Source organism: Motacilla alba, chromosome 6, assembly GCF_015832195.1.
Source record: "Motacilla alba alba isolate MOTALB_02 chromosome 6, Motacilla_alba_V1.0_pri, whole genome shotgun sequence".
Lineage (NCBI taxonomy): Eukaryota > Metazoa > Chordata > Aves > Passeriformes > Motacillidae > Motacilla > Motacilla alba.
In genome coordinates this window covers 18,136,840-18,153,420 of record NC_052021.1, presented here as the reverse complement: position 1 = coordinate 18,153,420, position 16,581 = coordinate 18,136,840, and the positions used below count along the sequence as shown (strand labels likewise).

Genomic DNA, 16,581 nt, shown 5'->3' with positions numbered 1-16,581 from the left:
CCTGATTTAAATGTCAGCTTTTTTAGCAAGTGTTTGTCTGGTTATTGTTAATTAAACATGACAGAAGGTTCCTGAAATAGATAAGTTTTTACCACAGCTTCACCTGTGCCATCCTCCCAGCCTGGAATATCCCTTCCAGTACTATGCAGGCAAAAAAACCCCAGTAAAAACTTTTCAGTGAAAAAACCCCCAACATATGCTTTAAAAAGGCAAAACAGCAACACTTCAGAATAACCAAGAAAACTTTGATAGGTAATGGCATTTCTAATACAAAAAGGGACGTGAATTAATAGCTTAATGACTCATCTACATCCACAAGAGAGTTCCACTGAAGCCAGCAGCATTATGGAGCATTTCAGTCCTGACCCACCAGACAAATCCTGGGCAGAGCAAGGACTCTCTCTGGCCTTGTTCTGTAATAACATTATCACGGGAAACTGGCTGCACTTTATGCTGATACATGCAAATAAAGAAGAACATTTCTGAGTCCCCCACCACATTCCTAGAAGAGCATCCCACAAACTGGTGGCCCAGACAAACAAAGCTGCCTGCACTGTGGTCACAGTCCTTTTCCCTTGAAACTGGACACAAAGGCACCACCAGACCGGCCCAAGGGCAGCTGCAGTCATTAAGGAAGCACTGAAACCCTGCTGGAAGTGACTTATGCTGGGACTTACCTCTGGGAGAAGTGCCAGTGCAGTGGGTGGTCCAGGCATCCAAGTCAGCTCTCCAGAAGTCAGATCCTTAAGGCTTCTGCAAAAACGCAGCTTTGAGAGATTCTCCCTCACACTAGACAGCCCAAGGCTTACCTCTTTCAGCAGCATGGGCTCTCAGCAGCTTTATTTCCAGGAATTAAGGTGGCTGCAGCTGGCAGCAAGGAAGCAAGAATGGATTCCCACTGGTCTCAAAGACCATGAATGCTGTTAACAGTCTGTGGCACATCCAAAGTCCATGGGAATGAAGAAATGGAAAAAAACATGTCACTTTGCCCACAAGTGAGCTCACACACAAGACAGGATAGCACCATTAAAAAACAGATGAATTCCCAGGAAGGACTCTCACTAGTAAGATTTCAAGTGCAGCCCTATTATGCAATCCATATGAAATCCATCACAGCCTGGCAATGAAGAAACATTAAATGCATGGTGGTCAAACTTTTTTTTTCTTTTTTATTTAAAATATCATTATAACCAACTGACATACTAGATAACAATGTATACATTCCAGTGGTGCACATGTAATGACCTATGGTATGACTGAGTTAAAAAAACCCCACAATGTTCTCAATAATGCCCACCAACAGCTTATTTGGAGGGAATAAAGGAAAAGCAGAAAAAAGTATCAAATGTGGGGAAGAAAAAAAATTAGTTTTCCCCAGTATTTTTAATGGTGTATCTTCCCCTTTGTATTTCTTGGGACATAATAAAATTAAGAATATACTTCAAGAAGGGCAGAAGGAATGATCACAATAATTGGGGTGGGATTTTTTTTCTCAACTTTAGTAATAAAAGTTAAAGAACTCTCAAAAATAGACTAGATATTGGGCCTACAAAAGTAATTCATCTGTATGCAAAGCTTACCAAGAATTATTCCTTTTGTAAAATGTAAAGGATGAGCTGACATTACTAGTAAGCTATTTTTACCCTACAAAACCAGACTACAGTAATAAAATCACCAATTTACAGCTAACACAATAATCTAGATGTACATTACTGTACACAGGCTATATATATATTACACATTAACATCATACGTGAAATAGATAAGAAACATACTGATATTGTCTCAACATTGGCCAATAGGTTTGTTTTTCTAAAGGAGGTGTGTTTTCTATTCACATTCAGTGTAGTTCCAATAGCAAGGGTTAGCTTTGCTTACTTAAGAAACATAGAAATTTTGTGTGAGGTAGTTCAAGAAAACCTAGCTTAAATTTTGAACTGCAGAAATAGAAACACAATGTGATCTGATTTGTAACACATTTCTGTAACACAGACATACAAAGAGAAGGAAGTGAGAGAGACTACTTAAAATTCTATTATCCAGTGCCCTTAACTAAGAATAAATTAATTGAAAATTTGGGTAGGCAGTACAGTCTTATCACACTGCTTCAATAAAAACCTCTTTCTAATTCTGCTGAAAAATAAAGACAGGCTCTCCTTCAACTGCTCCAAACCACTGACAGGAAATAAAACGTAACCGTATGGACAAGCTGCTGCCAAAAGCAAATAAATACAGATTAGAAACTAATTCACTCCATTTAGCAACTTGAAAAAGTAAGACCAAGTATAAGCTGAACCTTCTTCTCTCATTTTACCCATGATCTTTATCAAGAAACATTTACTGTCATACACTTCAGATTATTGGCTGGGTAGGACCACCCCCCAAAGGAGGTTTTTGACATTTTCCTTCATGCACTGCTGACCTGAATGCTCCATCCATCCATCCCCTACAGAGTCCCAGCTCAGGTGCTCAGTGCTGGCCCCACCAGCCCCAGGCAGCAGGGCCCTACTGGCACAGCTCGTGCTGGGGACACAGGACACTCCCACCACACCACTGGTGCTGATGCTATGTCCAGTTGGAATTCCTGCCCAGAAAGATGCTGCTGCATCTCACATAGTAAAAGTTCTTCAAAGCTGAAAGCCCAAGCTTGGCCAGGGCAAAGTGCCATATCTGCTCAGCTGAGCACTGACCCAGGGCTGAGCATGTTCCACCAGGGAGTTGTGCTTGAGCAGCACAGCTGCCCCCACACACCAACACATCAGCTCTGACCCACTGTCTTGCACCAGCAGCAGACTTCCCAGCACTGCATCCCAGTACACTCTAAGGGTACTAATTCCCGCCCCCCACACCATCTCTATTTCAAGTTCTTGAACAACCTACTTCTACAGAAGGAGAGAGCTGCTTTACCCTTGCTGCATGCCACAGCTTTGCCCAAAGAAGGCAGAAATCAATCTCGCTATTACTGCCCAACTCGAACCTCACCTGAGGTAAGGGATCAGACAGCTCATGGTAATTCAATCCGTATCAACTCCCAGTGAATTGGAATGGCCTCAGGCATGCACTTCAGTGATGCCTGTTGTCTTGAGAAGAATCCAAATCAAAGCCTAAAATAAAACTTAACAATACTTTAAAATTGTACAGTGTATTGTACAGCATATAATCTAACAATAGACAAAGACAGCTGAATTCCAGTTACCCATTTGTTTGCTATCTGTGGCAGTGTACACCTATCTGAAAAAAGTTTATATTTCAACAAATAAAAAGGGAAGTTAAGACTGGCATGCTCTTGTGATGATTTGATTACTAAATATGATTTTGTCTTTGAAATTTGCCATCACTTTAATTTGCCTAAAATGCAAGCAACTGAAAAAAAAGAAAAAGCAACACTCCTGTGAAGATGGTGCCAAAAGTGAACTCTTGGTTTCCACAGGCAAAGCTCTGGCCCTACTGAAGCAATACCTTTAAGCACAGCTTGCTCACACACTGCAACAGGCTGCAGTGGGCAGTTCCACACATTCACTAACCTTGTCTTAAAAGAAGAAAAGCTCAATTCTCCTTAGCACTTACGAGCTCAGTTCAGTTACTATATATTTCGGACACTGGAAAGCGATAGCAAAAAATATTTTTAAGATTCAAAATATTTCAATAATCACTGCAATCCAGTGGGGTCTAAAATGAATTTAAATAGGAACTATATTTACCTATTTATTTTTAACAGCACTGAGAGGCATCAGAAGTTACTTTTGTCAGTCTTAACTTCATTACACTGTGCTGACCACACCATCACTTGACCCTATGTAACAATGGAGTACTTTTGTTTGACCAAAAATTTTGGCTTAATTCACAGCTTAAACTTTCATAAAAAAAATGCAAAACAGACTGTTCAATTGGTCTCTGTTCAACATTTTCTACATTCCAGTGCTAGATGAATCCAAACTTGTCCTGCCTGTTCTGAGGTAATATACAATTTGGCAGGATCCTGCAAAAATAATTGTCTTAACAAATGTGGCTTAGGAAGGCAATATTGAAATATTAGATATAAACGAGGAAAGCAAAATTACACGCACACAGCACTTAGCAGCAGTCTAGCCAGGCCAGGAAAACAACTGCACAGTTTATCAATCTAGTTATCTTTGAGATATTACCATTCCTTGCAACCCTGCATGTTTTTTAAAAAGACATGTTGAACATTGACATTGCTATCACTTCTGTTTTTTTAAAACTTACTGCAAAGACAAATTTTCCTCTTTTAGTTAAAACTTCAAAAAGATTCTTATTTAACCCAACAAGCAGAAGGAACCACACTGAGACCATCAGTCACCCCTGGATGAGCTCTACAGGCAGTTATATTATTTGCTTATGCTCAGTGCTTGGCAAGACTTCTCTATCTCTTATGCCCATTTTTGTGAGCCTTACTAATATGAATTCCTCTTCACATTCTAATTCACTACACAAAATATGCATCTACACAAGGCAATCAATTATGCAGCCTAGCTTCACTAAAAATCTGCATTTTCCAAAGAAATAAATTCTGAATGATTGTTTAACTCATACATAAACTTAAGTCAGTTATACATAAATCATTCTGTAAATATAAAATGTAAACAGTTAAAATACTTCTGTGAGGAGCAGCACCATCTTACATGACTATTTATTAACTGTTCTATATATCTCAATATATCTTTTGTTTAAAAAGTGTATTGAAACTTGGAGCTTCGTTAATGAAAACTATTGAATATTTATGACTTAAAATGAACCCACTGCTAGATTTCTGCTACACTGATCTCATGGTGAAATGAAAGCGATAAATATTAATTTATACAGCACTACTTCTCCCCCCTTTGGATGGCATATATTGCTCAATTAATGCATTAGCTACAGAAATCCTGAGGTTCTCCCACCACTTCATGGTTTTTTGCAATCAGTCACTTCTGGTGGAGAAAGAGTAGCTGAAGTTTTGCCCCTACTGCATTCATGTCATTCCCTCTTTGACCCAAAAAGCACTCGCCTTAGTAGACAAAACTAATAAGAACCAGAACTCCCAAGAATCACATCTCACATGAAAGTATACCTACAGCATATTCATATTCCCTCTTGTCAGTCTAAACATCCTGGATATACTTCATTTTGTGTGTACAAAAACAGGCTACGAACTAGAAGTAAACAGTTTATTGGCATTGCAATGTATTATTCATGAAGTATCCTCATGTTTTATGGTGATCACAAGATTTGGCATGCCACAACTCTGCAGAAAACATCACATTACTCTTCTAGGCTGGGTATTTCTGCAGCTTTGAAGATATGCTTTGCTTTCTTAAGTTCATAAACCCATTCAGATAATGTTACTTTGCAAAGGTTTTCTCTGTTTCCCTAAAAAAACCTCACTAATTGTTGCTTTTGCTGAAGTATTACAGGCAAGTGGCCAAAATAAAAGAGGATTTTGTTCACTATCCAGCACCACAGTAGTATGCCTGAAACTACAGCTGGCTGCACTGAATTCTCTCCCCTTCCACCTGGACACAGATGTATGACCCAGCATAAAACTTTGAAGGATATCATGAACAAAACATCTGGAATAAATTCTAATTAAAAAATTGAAAACCTATAAAATCTTAAATAATTCATCATATGGTAATGACCACAACATTAATATGTGCTTTGATAAAACAAATCTTACAAATTCAGTAAAAAAAGATCAGCAGCATAATAGTAAAGCAAATATGCAGATTTTAAAACCACAATAAAAATTACCAGGTTTAATATTTTACAGTTAATTACAGCAAAAAAGTGGCTGCTTATAACACAACTTACAGTTTGAAATTACAGCACTTTATGACGAATTCCATGATTATTTTTGAAAAAACACTCAAAAATACCACCAAATTTTAAAAGTGCCCTATTAATGACTAAAAGGACCCCCCTCCCACCCCCCAAAAGACCAAGTAGTCATCTACAGCAACCCAGAGGTCCAGCTGAGGTTTCTAGACTGCTGTCTGTATCAGAGGCCAATGTTGGATCTGTTGACATTGAAGACACATCGTTGACAGATGATGATGAAGATGGGTGTTGAGAGCCATTGATCATTGCTGCACCTGTGCTATGAGAAACAAAACAGCAAATCAGTTGCAGATACAGTTGCACAGTTCAGTACTTGCATTAGTCTGTCTCTTCCTAATGGCTGTTACTTTCCCCTGTTTCGGCAAGTTTGAAGAGGTGTGTCTCAATCCACTGTCAAAATAAATAAACCCACAAGTCTTAATTGTGGGACTTAATAGATGGTGTGTCAGGAACTGAAATAAATGAAATAACAATTACACAGGGACAACGATATGGGGATTGAAGAGATCTATAAAATTATGTCAGCCCTGAATATTCCACAAATATACAATGTCTCAATTCAAGAGCCCAATTTTTGAGTGAGGTTACTTCTGTATGTTTTGATCAGCTTTACTCCCTCCTGACCTAAAACTCAGTGGAGCTTTGTACTGTGCTTTTATTGTAACCAACCTAAAGGGGCTGGTTGGCCACGTATAACCCCATTCTTGGTTCTTTCCTCCAGGTCCATGACTTCCTTGTATATCAACTCTGAAAATGCAGAGAAGGGAAGGAAAAAAATGAATTTGCAACCCAAAGACTAGATCAATAATACATCTCCCATTAAAATGTCCACTAAATTTCATAGGTCTATTACTGTTCAGAATTAGTTTTGAACAACAGATTATAGGCTACACAACAACTGGCAAGTGATATAAAAAAGTACATTCTTTTCTATTGGAGCTACAGTGGCCTGGGACTCTTGAGAACACACTGGCATTGCTCTAGGGCTCTTTTATTCAGGCTGCTTGGAGACCTGAGGCTAAGCTGAGTCCTAAGGCCCACTCAGTTTTTATCAATGACTTCTTTGTAAGGAAAATTCAATCAGAAGTCTTCAAAGGAAGAGCCAGGAACACTTGAAGACTTGTCCTTCTAAGTCAGCATAATATACATAGCTCAAGCTCCTGCATCTTTTTCAACTGTAGCAGCTTGTCCAGAAGAGTTACCCTCCCTGCAAATGCTGTCCTATGGACTGCAAAAGGTGACTGAGATGAGCAGGTCTTTAGTTCACTTCCAAGGTTCATCTCCTTTGCTTGAGAAGTTTGTGCCCAACAACTGAGAGGCTGTGAAGCACTGGTCTGTTCTCCTGACATCCAAGCAGATGAAGTAAATACTATTAGGTTGCTCAGAAGAACTTTAATAACAATAATCACTGGGACCCAGCATACTCCCAAAAGGCTTATTATACTTTAAATGCCTTTCTTACCTTTCCACTCTTCTATCGTGTGTTCCCTCTCATCTAACTGCTTATCTGGTATCTTTGGTGGAGGCTGAAAAACACAACTAACTCATCATAGAGCAATCAAAAGGGATATAGAACCAGTATAAATTACAAATGAAAGTAACCATTCAGAACATTAACCTGATTTAAAAATAATATTTACATGATTATATATCTGCTCATTCTTGGACTTAGCCTGTTTTTAGATGCTATCAGAGTCTTTAAAGTTCTTGTGATTAACAAATTTGTTTACATTACTGTAACAAAGAAACAGTCTGCTAGAAGAGCCCCTAAGTGCAGCAAGCAGCTCTTTTTAACTACTGTTAATTACTAAATTTTCTATCTAGCCATTACAGAGCAGCAGAATTATAATTGCTCTGTCTACATCAAGTAGCTTTTTCTATTCTTAGTGGCCATCACTGAACTTTTCTTTTTAAAATAATAACTTTTCTCATAAGCTGAAATTATCCTTCAACTAATTTCTCAAGGAAAAAATTTACATTAATCCCTTTGTTCATTAGTTTTAATAACTGAAAGCTCAAGATTTTGTATTCAGATTTTGCTAAAACACTTATTTCTAGTTGAAGAACAGTATCAATTTGTACAACTAATGAAAGCATTTCGCTTCTCCAAGAATAAATATCTCAGAACCCCACCAAGGGCAATCAAATCACACAAAACTGAAAAGCTTCAAAAAGCTTAAAAAACTGAAGCTCGATACATTAGAACCCATATAAAAGATTTCAGATGCATGACTACATCTTCAGGACATGATAGGCATTTATACAGCAACACAGAGATATATGAACACAGAGACAGGTACCTCAGCCCATTCCTGATGCTATTTCTAACAAGCACATCTATCAACATCAACACAATTATGGCTCAGTTAAGCTTCTAATGACATGTGCAACAATCTTTTGTCAAGCAGTTGTACCAAGCATCACAACAAGATGGCTTCATACAGCAGATTCCTAAGCAGAGACCTAAAACAAGAACTTACAGCTTCTGCTTCTGATGGATCATACCAAACATTGATGTATGGGTGCTGCAGGGCTTCATCCACAGAGATTCTTTTAGAAGCATCTATAACCAGCATTTTTGATAACAAATCTCTTGCTTGACTTGCTGCAAAAATAAAATTTTCTGTTTAGATTACTCCCATATACAGAACATATAACACAAAGAAGGGTCAGAGTAATCCAGTTCTAATTAAATGTCTATGCAACCCTCACATAATATGAGGTTTAGGATAGTGGTCCATTTGATGGCAAAAAAACTGAAGAGAATGACACAGGTGGGAAAGGGATCAAACACATTTCATTTTTCCATTTTCATCACAGTGTCCCTTGTTGTGACAGCCTTATGTGAAACAGCTCAGGTGGCAGTGCAGCCTTGTCTCAAATAGCAGCAGGCAAGCACTGACTGCCCCTTTGTCACATGCTTTTAGTCACAGAGAACACTGTGAGAGACTCCACTGAGTAGGTGGCCTTTAGAACCAGTAAGTCACTGAAGTAACTACAGGGTATCTATATATTATGAATATAAATTTCTTATTCTCATCCCTAGAGAACAAAGATCTGCTCTGCCTACACAACTTCTATTCCAACCTCCCCCCACTTTTCTCTAAACTGTGTTGACATCTGCCATTGAGAAGAATATAGATATTTACATGTCTCTATAAAGACAGCTCCAAGAATAGGAGCTGTCTCATGAAGATATGAAAATGGAGGCAAACACATTTCAGCACGTTCATCCACTCTCATGATATAAATATGTAGAACCTAAGCAGGACAATTCTATAGTGAACAAAACCAAGCTACATTTCTGTTCAATATATCACAGTTTTAAAACTTTTAAAACATACAACACACAGAAGACAGATCTTACCCTTAAGTTTATTGTGTTCGGAGTCAGCTGGGAAAAGGACATCTGGAAAGAGTTTTTCAAAACTATATCCAGCATATTTAGGTCTGTTCTCCACGTAAGTTCGGACTGTAGGCTGTAATTTCTTCATAAATTCGGGGCATGGTGTTCCTAGCTGCTCTATAACTTTATTCCATTGATCAATATCTAAGTTTATACAGCTAAGAAAAACACTGTGCCTGGTTATCAGCCACAAAGTTATGTTAAAACCACATGAAATAACCAACAGAGAAAACAGAGGAAATTATAATAAAGTATCAAGTTCATCATCATGACTTAGGACTACTTTCTTACATGGTGAAACAAAGCAAGACTATGATAGTGTAGTCAAGGCAACATGTATTTAACTCAAAATCATTATTGGCTAGAAAAGGATATAATTCTGAGAAACAGGATATTAAAAGACTCACTAAATATTTAAATACAACAAATTTAACTTAAGTCCTTGTCTGGGTCCTGGAGAACTCGCTCCCTGATCTGAACACACATTGGAAGCAGTCAAGCTACTATACATCACCAAGGCACTCCTGGAGAATGACCCCAAGTGGGTGCTTTGTCCTTCGTTCTCATCTTGGTACCTCAGCCCAGTCCTGGGACACCTCTCACCAAGGACGTGCTGGGACAGCTCTCACCAAGGACGTGCAACACTCAGCACCAGGGGGCACAGGAAGGACCGAGGCTTGGCCCACACAGATCAGTGACAATATTGCCAGGGACGTGAATGAAGTTAAAGAGTTTCAAGCATGCCTAAGGAACATCTTAACTGAGAAGTTTACACACTGCAAAGGGGAGACTGACCACTTCAGGGCAGAAGAATTTAATACATTTTACTGAAACAAAAAAAGTAAAATTTGGCTCAGGAATTCCTAGTTACAGATGGTTAAATATTGGGGGAGAGCTCAGATAAAATTTTTCCTCTTTGGCTGCCATCAAAGACTGGATACTAGGCTACCTAAATCAACAGTGGGTTGAAGCAGACCCTCTCTTATATTCTTAACAGCAGATCTCTATATAACAATTCTCAAGTTCTGCTGAGCTTTAGTACAAGGCCTTGACAAAAGGAACTATTTACGTTGTATGGCACCAAGTCTAAATTGAAAAGCCATGCCAGCAAACCAGATGCATAAAGCAAAGCATGGTGCAGCTCATGCAATGACAGAGCTGTGTGAAAGTAAGGATGCTCTGGATTTCCATACCATGGCTCAAAAATCACCACCCCATTTTCACCCCTGAACGGTACTATATCAATTTTTAAACAATAACCTGTACCAAAAGCAGGAAACATTTCATGGCATCTAAAAACCCCTCTGTAAGTAATAATAAAACAAATAGGATATCAAAGTCCAATTATTTTCAGTAATTTTAGCAAAGATCTAGAGGTTTTAGTTCTGTTTGTTTGGAGCAGACTCTCTGTCTGAAATACTGTTCACGGGACAACCCATATAGACATCACCAAACCATTCACAGAATAGAAAGACAGAAATACTAGATATTTCTGAAAGCTCCTTGCAGGATCATTTCTGCATACAAAAAATAAATCTCCAGAGTGTTACTAATGAAGATGGTTAAGAATTTTGGTAAACATTCTCTATAAAATGCAAAGAATAGTAACTGCTAACATGCTCAGGCACTAAACAAGATTAGTAAATTACTACATAAAAACAAATTCCGAAGTAAAACCCAATGCATATGAACCAAGAAAACATGAAACCATCTAAACAAAAAGAAGTCTGTCTTAAGTGTGACAACATTCAAAAGTAATGGATAGGAACTACATTACACTGGAAAAAGAAAAGAAGAGGGGGGAAAAAGGAAAAAGAAAAAAATGTCTGCTTGCCCAAGTGGTATACAATGAACTTGCAAACTGATATTTGAAAAGGCAGTTTAAAACCAGTATTTTAAAAATTAGAACTACCTTAATCTGGAATTGTATCACTGCAGTATCTTTTGACCTTTTACAACTACATCCCAGGCCAAGGGTAAGGATACGATCTGTACCAGGAAATAAAACACCACCTTTGATCATTTCTCCCATGATGCACCCAACTGACCAAATGTCAACTGAAAACAAAATGCAATGATATTAACATAAAAGTTATTAAAATAAAATAAATAAAAATATCTAGACACACACATACACATGAAGTGACTATAAAAAGCATGTGCAATGAAAATGAGTGAAGGTGAATGTATGCTAACTACAGGACCAGCAGAGACTATGTCCTACTGCTAGGTGCAGCCTGAATATAAATGATTTTTTTTAAAGTGTATCACAAGAAAAATCCATGTTCATTTAATAAAAAAAAAAAATTGCACAATATGTATCTTCATGACACAACATCAATAAGAAGGTTAATGACTTCCTAACTAATTCAACCTGCTGCAGCAGCACAAGGATACAGTCCCTTCCTGGAAAGAGGATTTTGTGGCAAACCATTTCGCCCATAATGCACCCCACAGACCATAAATCCACTATGTTTGTAGCACAAAAAGAAGGAAAAGCAAAGCAAACGGTCATTTAAAATTAAAAGAAGCATAACATGACTGCATCCTATAAACTGCAGAGACAGCACAGGAAGAAGAGCAAGTCTTTGTATTAACCAATGAAAACAGTTCAACATACATCATGTGTAAGGATTAGCTTTTAACTGTCTCAAATACAAGGCAGAAAAACATCCTTTTGTTTAATATAGTGCTAGAGCAAGAGCTTGAGCAGAGAGAGAGAGAGAGACACAAATCAAGCAGATTAAAGCTCTTCCCCCAAGGCTGAGGCTTCAAAGTTACCTCTGCCAAGGGAACAGATTCAAGCACCAAAGACAGGCTGGTTCCTTGAAAGTAATTCCACTGTAGTTGTAGGAATAATTCTAAAAGTAACTAAGCAAACTGACCTGTAAAAATATTGCCTATTGAAACAGTTCATGCTTTTTAAGATAATTACACAGGAATTACAATTTGACATCAAGTATTTCCTAGAAGTCAGATTACCATGTGTCTCTCCCTCATTTTAAATAAAAAGCAAACAGAATCAGTAAAAGATCGCTTAGAATTTTAGAGGATCAGTTAATGACAATGTTAGTATGCTCCTAGATTTTCAATTCAAATCATTTGTTTTAAAATATGTCTTCAGTTACACTGAAATAACATTTTATACAAAAAAAACTTAAAAGCAATTTTTTAAAAATGAAATATGCATTTTCAACATTACCTTAAAATAAATCACTCAGAAGACATAAAGATGCACAAGTTTACTTTGTACAGGTAAACCAATTTCTTTTGCAGTTACTTTCAGAAGTATTGTTAATTCCATATGTAAAAGTTTTCTTGAAGTCATAACAATGAAATTTCATTATTATAAATATTTTTATGTCAAATATGACACTGGAATTTCAATTAAGCAGATAAGAGGGGGATTTAAGTGACAACAATTGCATAGTAAGAATTATATGTAAATGTTCTGAAGGAGCTCAATAATGTCAAGCAAACAATATTGCTTCTGATTTTTCAATATTTCTTCTCCTTTATTTATTAAAGTTCCTCTAAAATAGTATCTAGATAATATGATAGGAGATCATAGTTGTGCATATTAATAGGTCGAAATTAAGGGCCTTGCTCATTTAAAAAAAATATTGTCAACACCTTAGTTTAGTGCTCTTTTCCTTTAGAAACCTTTTTCCAAATATTGAAGTACATATTATTTGGCTTGGAAACCCAAAGACGCAAAGTTTTGCATTTGACTGTTTAAATAAAATTCTGAGTGTTGACTTTTTGCTATGCAAACAACCTGCTGCCATCAAAACCCAAAATATATGCAAACCTCTTGTAATTAGCTTGTGTCCAACATGATAAAGCTACCATTCTTCTGGTATCCCTACAAAACCAAACTTGAGATGTTTTGTGGTGTTTTGATTTGCTGCTTTCATTAAACCAAACAAAAATCTGTCTAATTACAGGTCTCTAACTTCTGTAGCAAGCTGAACCAATGCTACTGTGAATACTTTTACAGAAGAGTAAAATCTCATTACAGATTTGAAAAATACTTTAAAAAAATCTATTGCTGTCATAAGGAGTCCATTTTATTCTTAAGCCTGTGAACTTACTGATTTTTATAACTCTAGGAGAAAAAATACCATGTGAAAATGAAGTTTAAACCCAATCTACCTAGTGGGAAATGTAAAAGCAGTTGTTTCATAGTGTTTAGGGCTTTCCTTCTTTCAGTGTTGCCTTCCTGATAATCATGGACAAAACAGTGCATAAATCTGTTAAGCAGCATGTGCACGAGCAGTTCTGGTGTCCTTTAGCTGATTTCTTAATGTGACACCCCAAAACATCCTTTAGTAACAAACCCTACATAAAAGTTTACTCTATGTATTTGTTTGGGCTCTCTAATTTTAGAACAATTGAAGATTTTGTATCTGCGTAGTATAGCACTAAAAAAATGTTACCCTGCAGTACATTATCTCAGTCATCAAAATATATATTGCAATCCTCCCACAAGTTCAGCAGAGCACAAACTGCAGGAAACCACCAGACAACCCTGTCACCATTAGAAAACTGTCAATTTTCAATATTTAACTCCACACTAAGTAAGTTCACAGTTAGTTTAACTTTGGGTGTAATGGGCTATAATAGGCACCAATACTAACAGGTGAGGCTCCTGTAGAGCCCATGGTTCTTAGTGTAAGTGCATCCTTGATACCCATCTCCCTGTCATGGCAGCTCCACAAACTCCTTGGCAGAGAAGACTTAACAGCTCTTGTAAACTGTCTTTTAATGAGAGTAGTATGTATGGAAATGCAATCATCTTTGGACTCACTCCATACATTTACATTCTCCAGAAGTGCCATTCTCATTTCAGTGACCATGTATTTGGCTTTGGGAAGACATGATAGCTTTTCAAATGAAAGTAAACTATTATTTATGATGCACAACACAACTCACACTTCCATAAGGAACAGGATTGTCACAGCTTGTCAGGATACTCTTGAGCACAATCTAGCTCCATTAGTAGAATGTTTCATGCTTTTGCAACCCAAAATTACTTATTATTTAAGAGAAAATTTTAAACTGGGCAAGCCGAGTTAGAAAACTTCTGATTTTATCAATTCCTTCTGTAAGACAGCTGCATGACTCACTACTACAGCTTTAGGTACTTTTCTTTAATGTTCCTTAAATAGTCAATATAAAGTCTTGGGGGGAAAAAAAAAGACAAAATTAAATTTGCAGATCTAGAAAACTTTAGGAATTAAATAATTAACTTGCTGTACTCAGCCTGTGACTCCTAAATTACAGGAAAAGCAGTCAACCATGGAGGACATTTGAAGAAATGTAGGTTCTCTCATGCACACTAACAATCTAAACAAATAAATATCTCAGCAATAGAGATCCACTCTCTTTCCTCTGAGCTGGCTTCTTTCATTGCTAGCACCGTTCACGCACAGCCTGAAGTCACTTGCTGCAATGGTATGCAGTTGCCAGGCAGGTTTGCAGGTATTTGGAATGCTGAAAAGCAGAGCAAGCCCCAGTTGTGTCAGGAGGTGAGGAGCTACACCTCACATCCCCAGGAGACAGCTCAGGGCCTCCCTGGAGGCCAGGCTAGCAGAGTTTGAAACACACAGGGTGACCTGTGGGCACTGCCAGCCTGAGGTGTTGACAAGTGAAAGCAGGGAGCTGCCTGAGCGTGGGGACAGCACAGCAGTGAAATGGCAGCAGAATCGGGCTGCTCCAACAGAGTGTTAGGAATGACACCACACTTGGTATTCCTAATGGGTACCACTAACTGTTTCCTTACAGGTGCAATGTATTTGATGATGTGTTTCCCTCAAATGACCTTTTTTAAGGAGAAAGATATTTTTTATTTTCCTGTAGAAGATACTGAGAGGCAGACTGGTCACAGATCGAGTATGGTCAGGAGGAAGTGTATGCAAAGTAAAATTCTCTTGGAATTTGTCATGAACCTCAAGAATCTATGATGCATGTACTGTCATCTTGACAGCATACTCTGTATGCTTGTCTCAAGTATATTACTGAGTTTTTCTTCAGCAATATGAAGAACTTAGTGCAAAAGGCTTAAAGGAGGCTGATTTTAATAAAAAGCAATGCTACAGTAGGTAATCTTAACTTGTTTGTTCCTCAGTAGACTTTATGCTCCCTACCTCCTGAAAGGCCATACCCAATACAGTTATTTAGCATTGAATTTAGTACACATACCTTCTGAAGAATTACAATTTTTTCTTCACCAGGAATAAAGTCAGATGAAGGTATATCAAAGTACATACCACATATTAAGAAAATATACTTCCAGTTCTTCCTGGATGTCATATAATTTACCAAGGAAGTTATTTAAATTTTTAAACAAACAAGGCCCTTGATTTCTTCTCCTATTAAATGCAAACATTTTCTAATGGGTTGAGTTGAATAAACAAATTGGTGTATCCAGAAACTGCATTTTGGTCACAAGACTAATTTATAAAATTTCTACAGCTTGAAAAAAACATTAACATGTAAAATGTGGTGTGCCAAACAAAAAAAATAAAGCTATGCCAAAGAAAGACTATATTTGCTGACCGTTTTCTTTGTATCCCATCCCTAGGATGACCTCTGGTGCTCTGTAGTAACGAGTCACTACATAAGGCGTCATCATAAAACTAGTTCCTGCAGTTCTGGCCAGTCCAAAGTCAAGAATCTTCAAAGTGCAGTCTGACTTTACTACTATATTACTGGGCTTTAAATCCTTTAAAAAGAAACATCATATATGACTGCTAAGACAAGCACGAAGTAGCCTGTGGTTCACATTTTAAAAAGATAATATTGCTAACATTAAATCCCATGCACACAACTAGGTTATTGCTATAACTGCAGATTTTTTTCCCCTTGCATTAATTTATGTGCATTCAGCAGATTATAGAATTAATTCCTTTATTGTGCTTGTAGATTTACATAGCAATTAAAGAAGGAAAATACAACCAGCATTACAAGATATGTTAGCAATGTCTGAAATAAATTGAGGTTAGTAAGAAGTGTTAGCTCTCAGGAAAGGTCTAGAAACTGCTCACTGGAACAATAATATTACTACAATGCAAAACACAAGTAACATGACAATTACGTGATTCAATAATCATCTTGATACAAGAATTATTAGAATTATAATGAATGCAAAAGGTTCATTTGCTAGTTGAGGTTACATTACCTCTATTTCTCTGAATAGAAATCTCCATGCCCACATGGTTTTAGTTTCCAATTTATGACTTGGTTTTGTATTCAAGTTTGGCAACCAAACCCAAAAAGGCACCATTGAAAAACTGCCAAAAATTAACACAATCCTTAAATTGGAGTGAAAAATG

General features: G+C 37.3%; 1 protein-coding gene across 6 annotated transcripts in view; it reads right to left on the bottom strand.

Moving 5' to 3' along the window:
- Positions 1-1,149: 1,149 nt before the first annotated feature.
- The window catches only part of MAPK8 (mitogen-activated protein kinase 8), a 41,866-nt gene continuing 26,434 nt past the window's right edge, over positions 1,150-16,581 (bottom strand). For 4 of the 6 annotated variants that reach the window (XM_038141265.1, XM_038141268.1, XM_038141267.1 and 1 more), the window contains exons 6-12: positions 15,806-15,971; positions 11,231-11,302; positions 9,206-9,388; positions 8,319-8,443; positions 7,301-7,364; positions 6,508-6,585; positions 1,150-6,092 (exon numbers count right to left, since the gene is read on the bottom strand). In XM_038141265.1, the coding sequence (XP_037997193.1) occupies positions 5,947-6,092; positions 6,508-6,585; positions 7,301-7,364; positions 8,319-8,443; positions 9,206-9,388; positions 11,231-11,302; positions 15,806-15,971 (834 nt within the window). In that variant the 3' untranslated portion in view covers positions 1,150-5,946. Of the gene's footprint in view, positions 6,098-6,507; positions 6,586-7,300; positions 7,365-8,318; positions 8,444-9,205; positions 9,389-11,230; positions 11,303-11,641; positions 11,714-15,805; positions 15,972-16,581 lie in introns of all 6 variants that reach the window. The other 2 variants (XM_038141269.1, XM_038141270.1) reach the window with 2 other exon arrangements.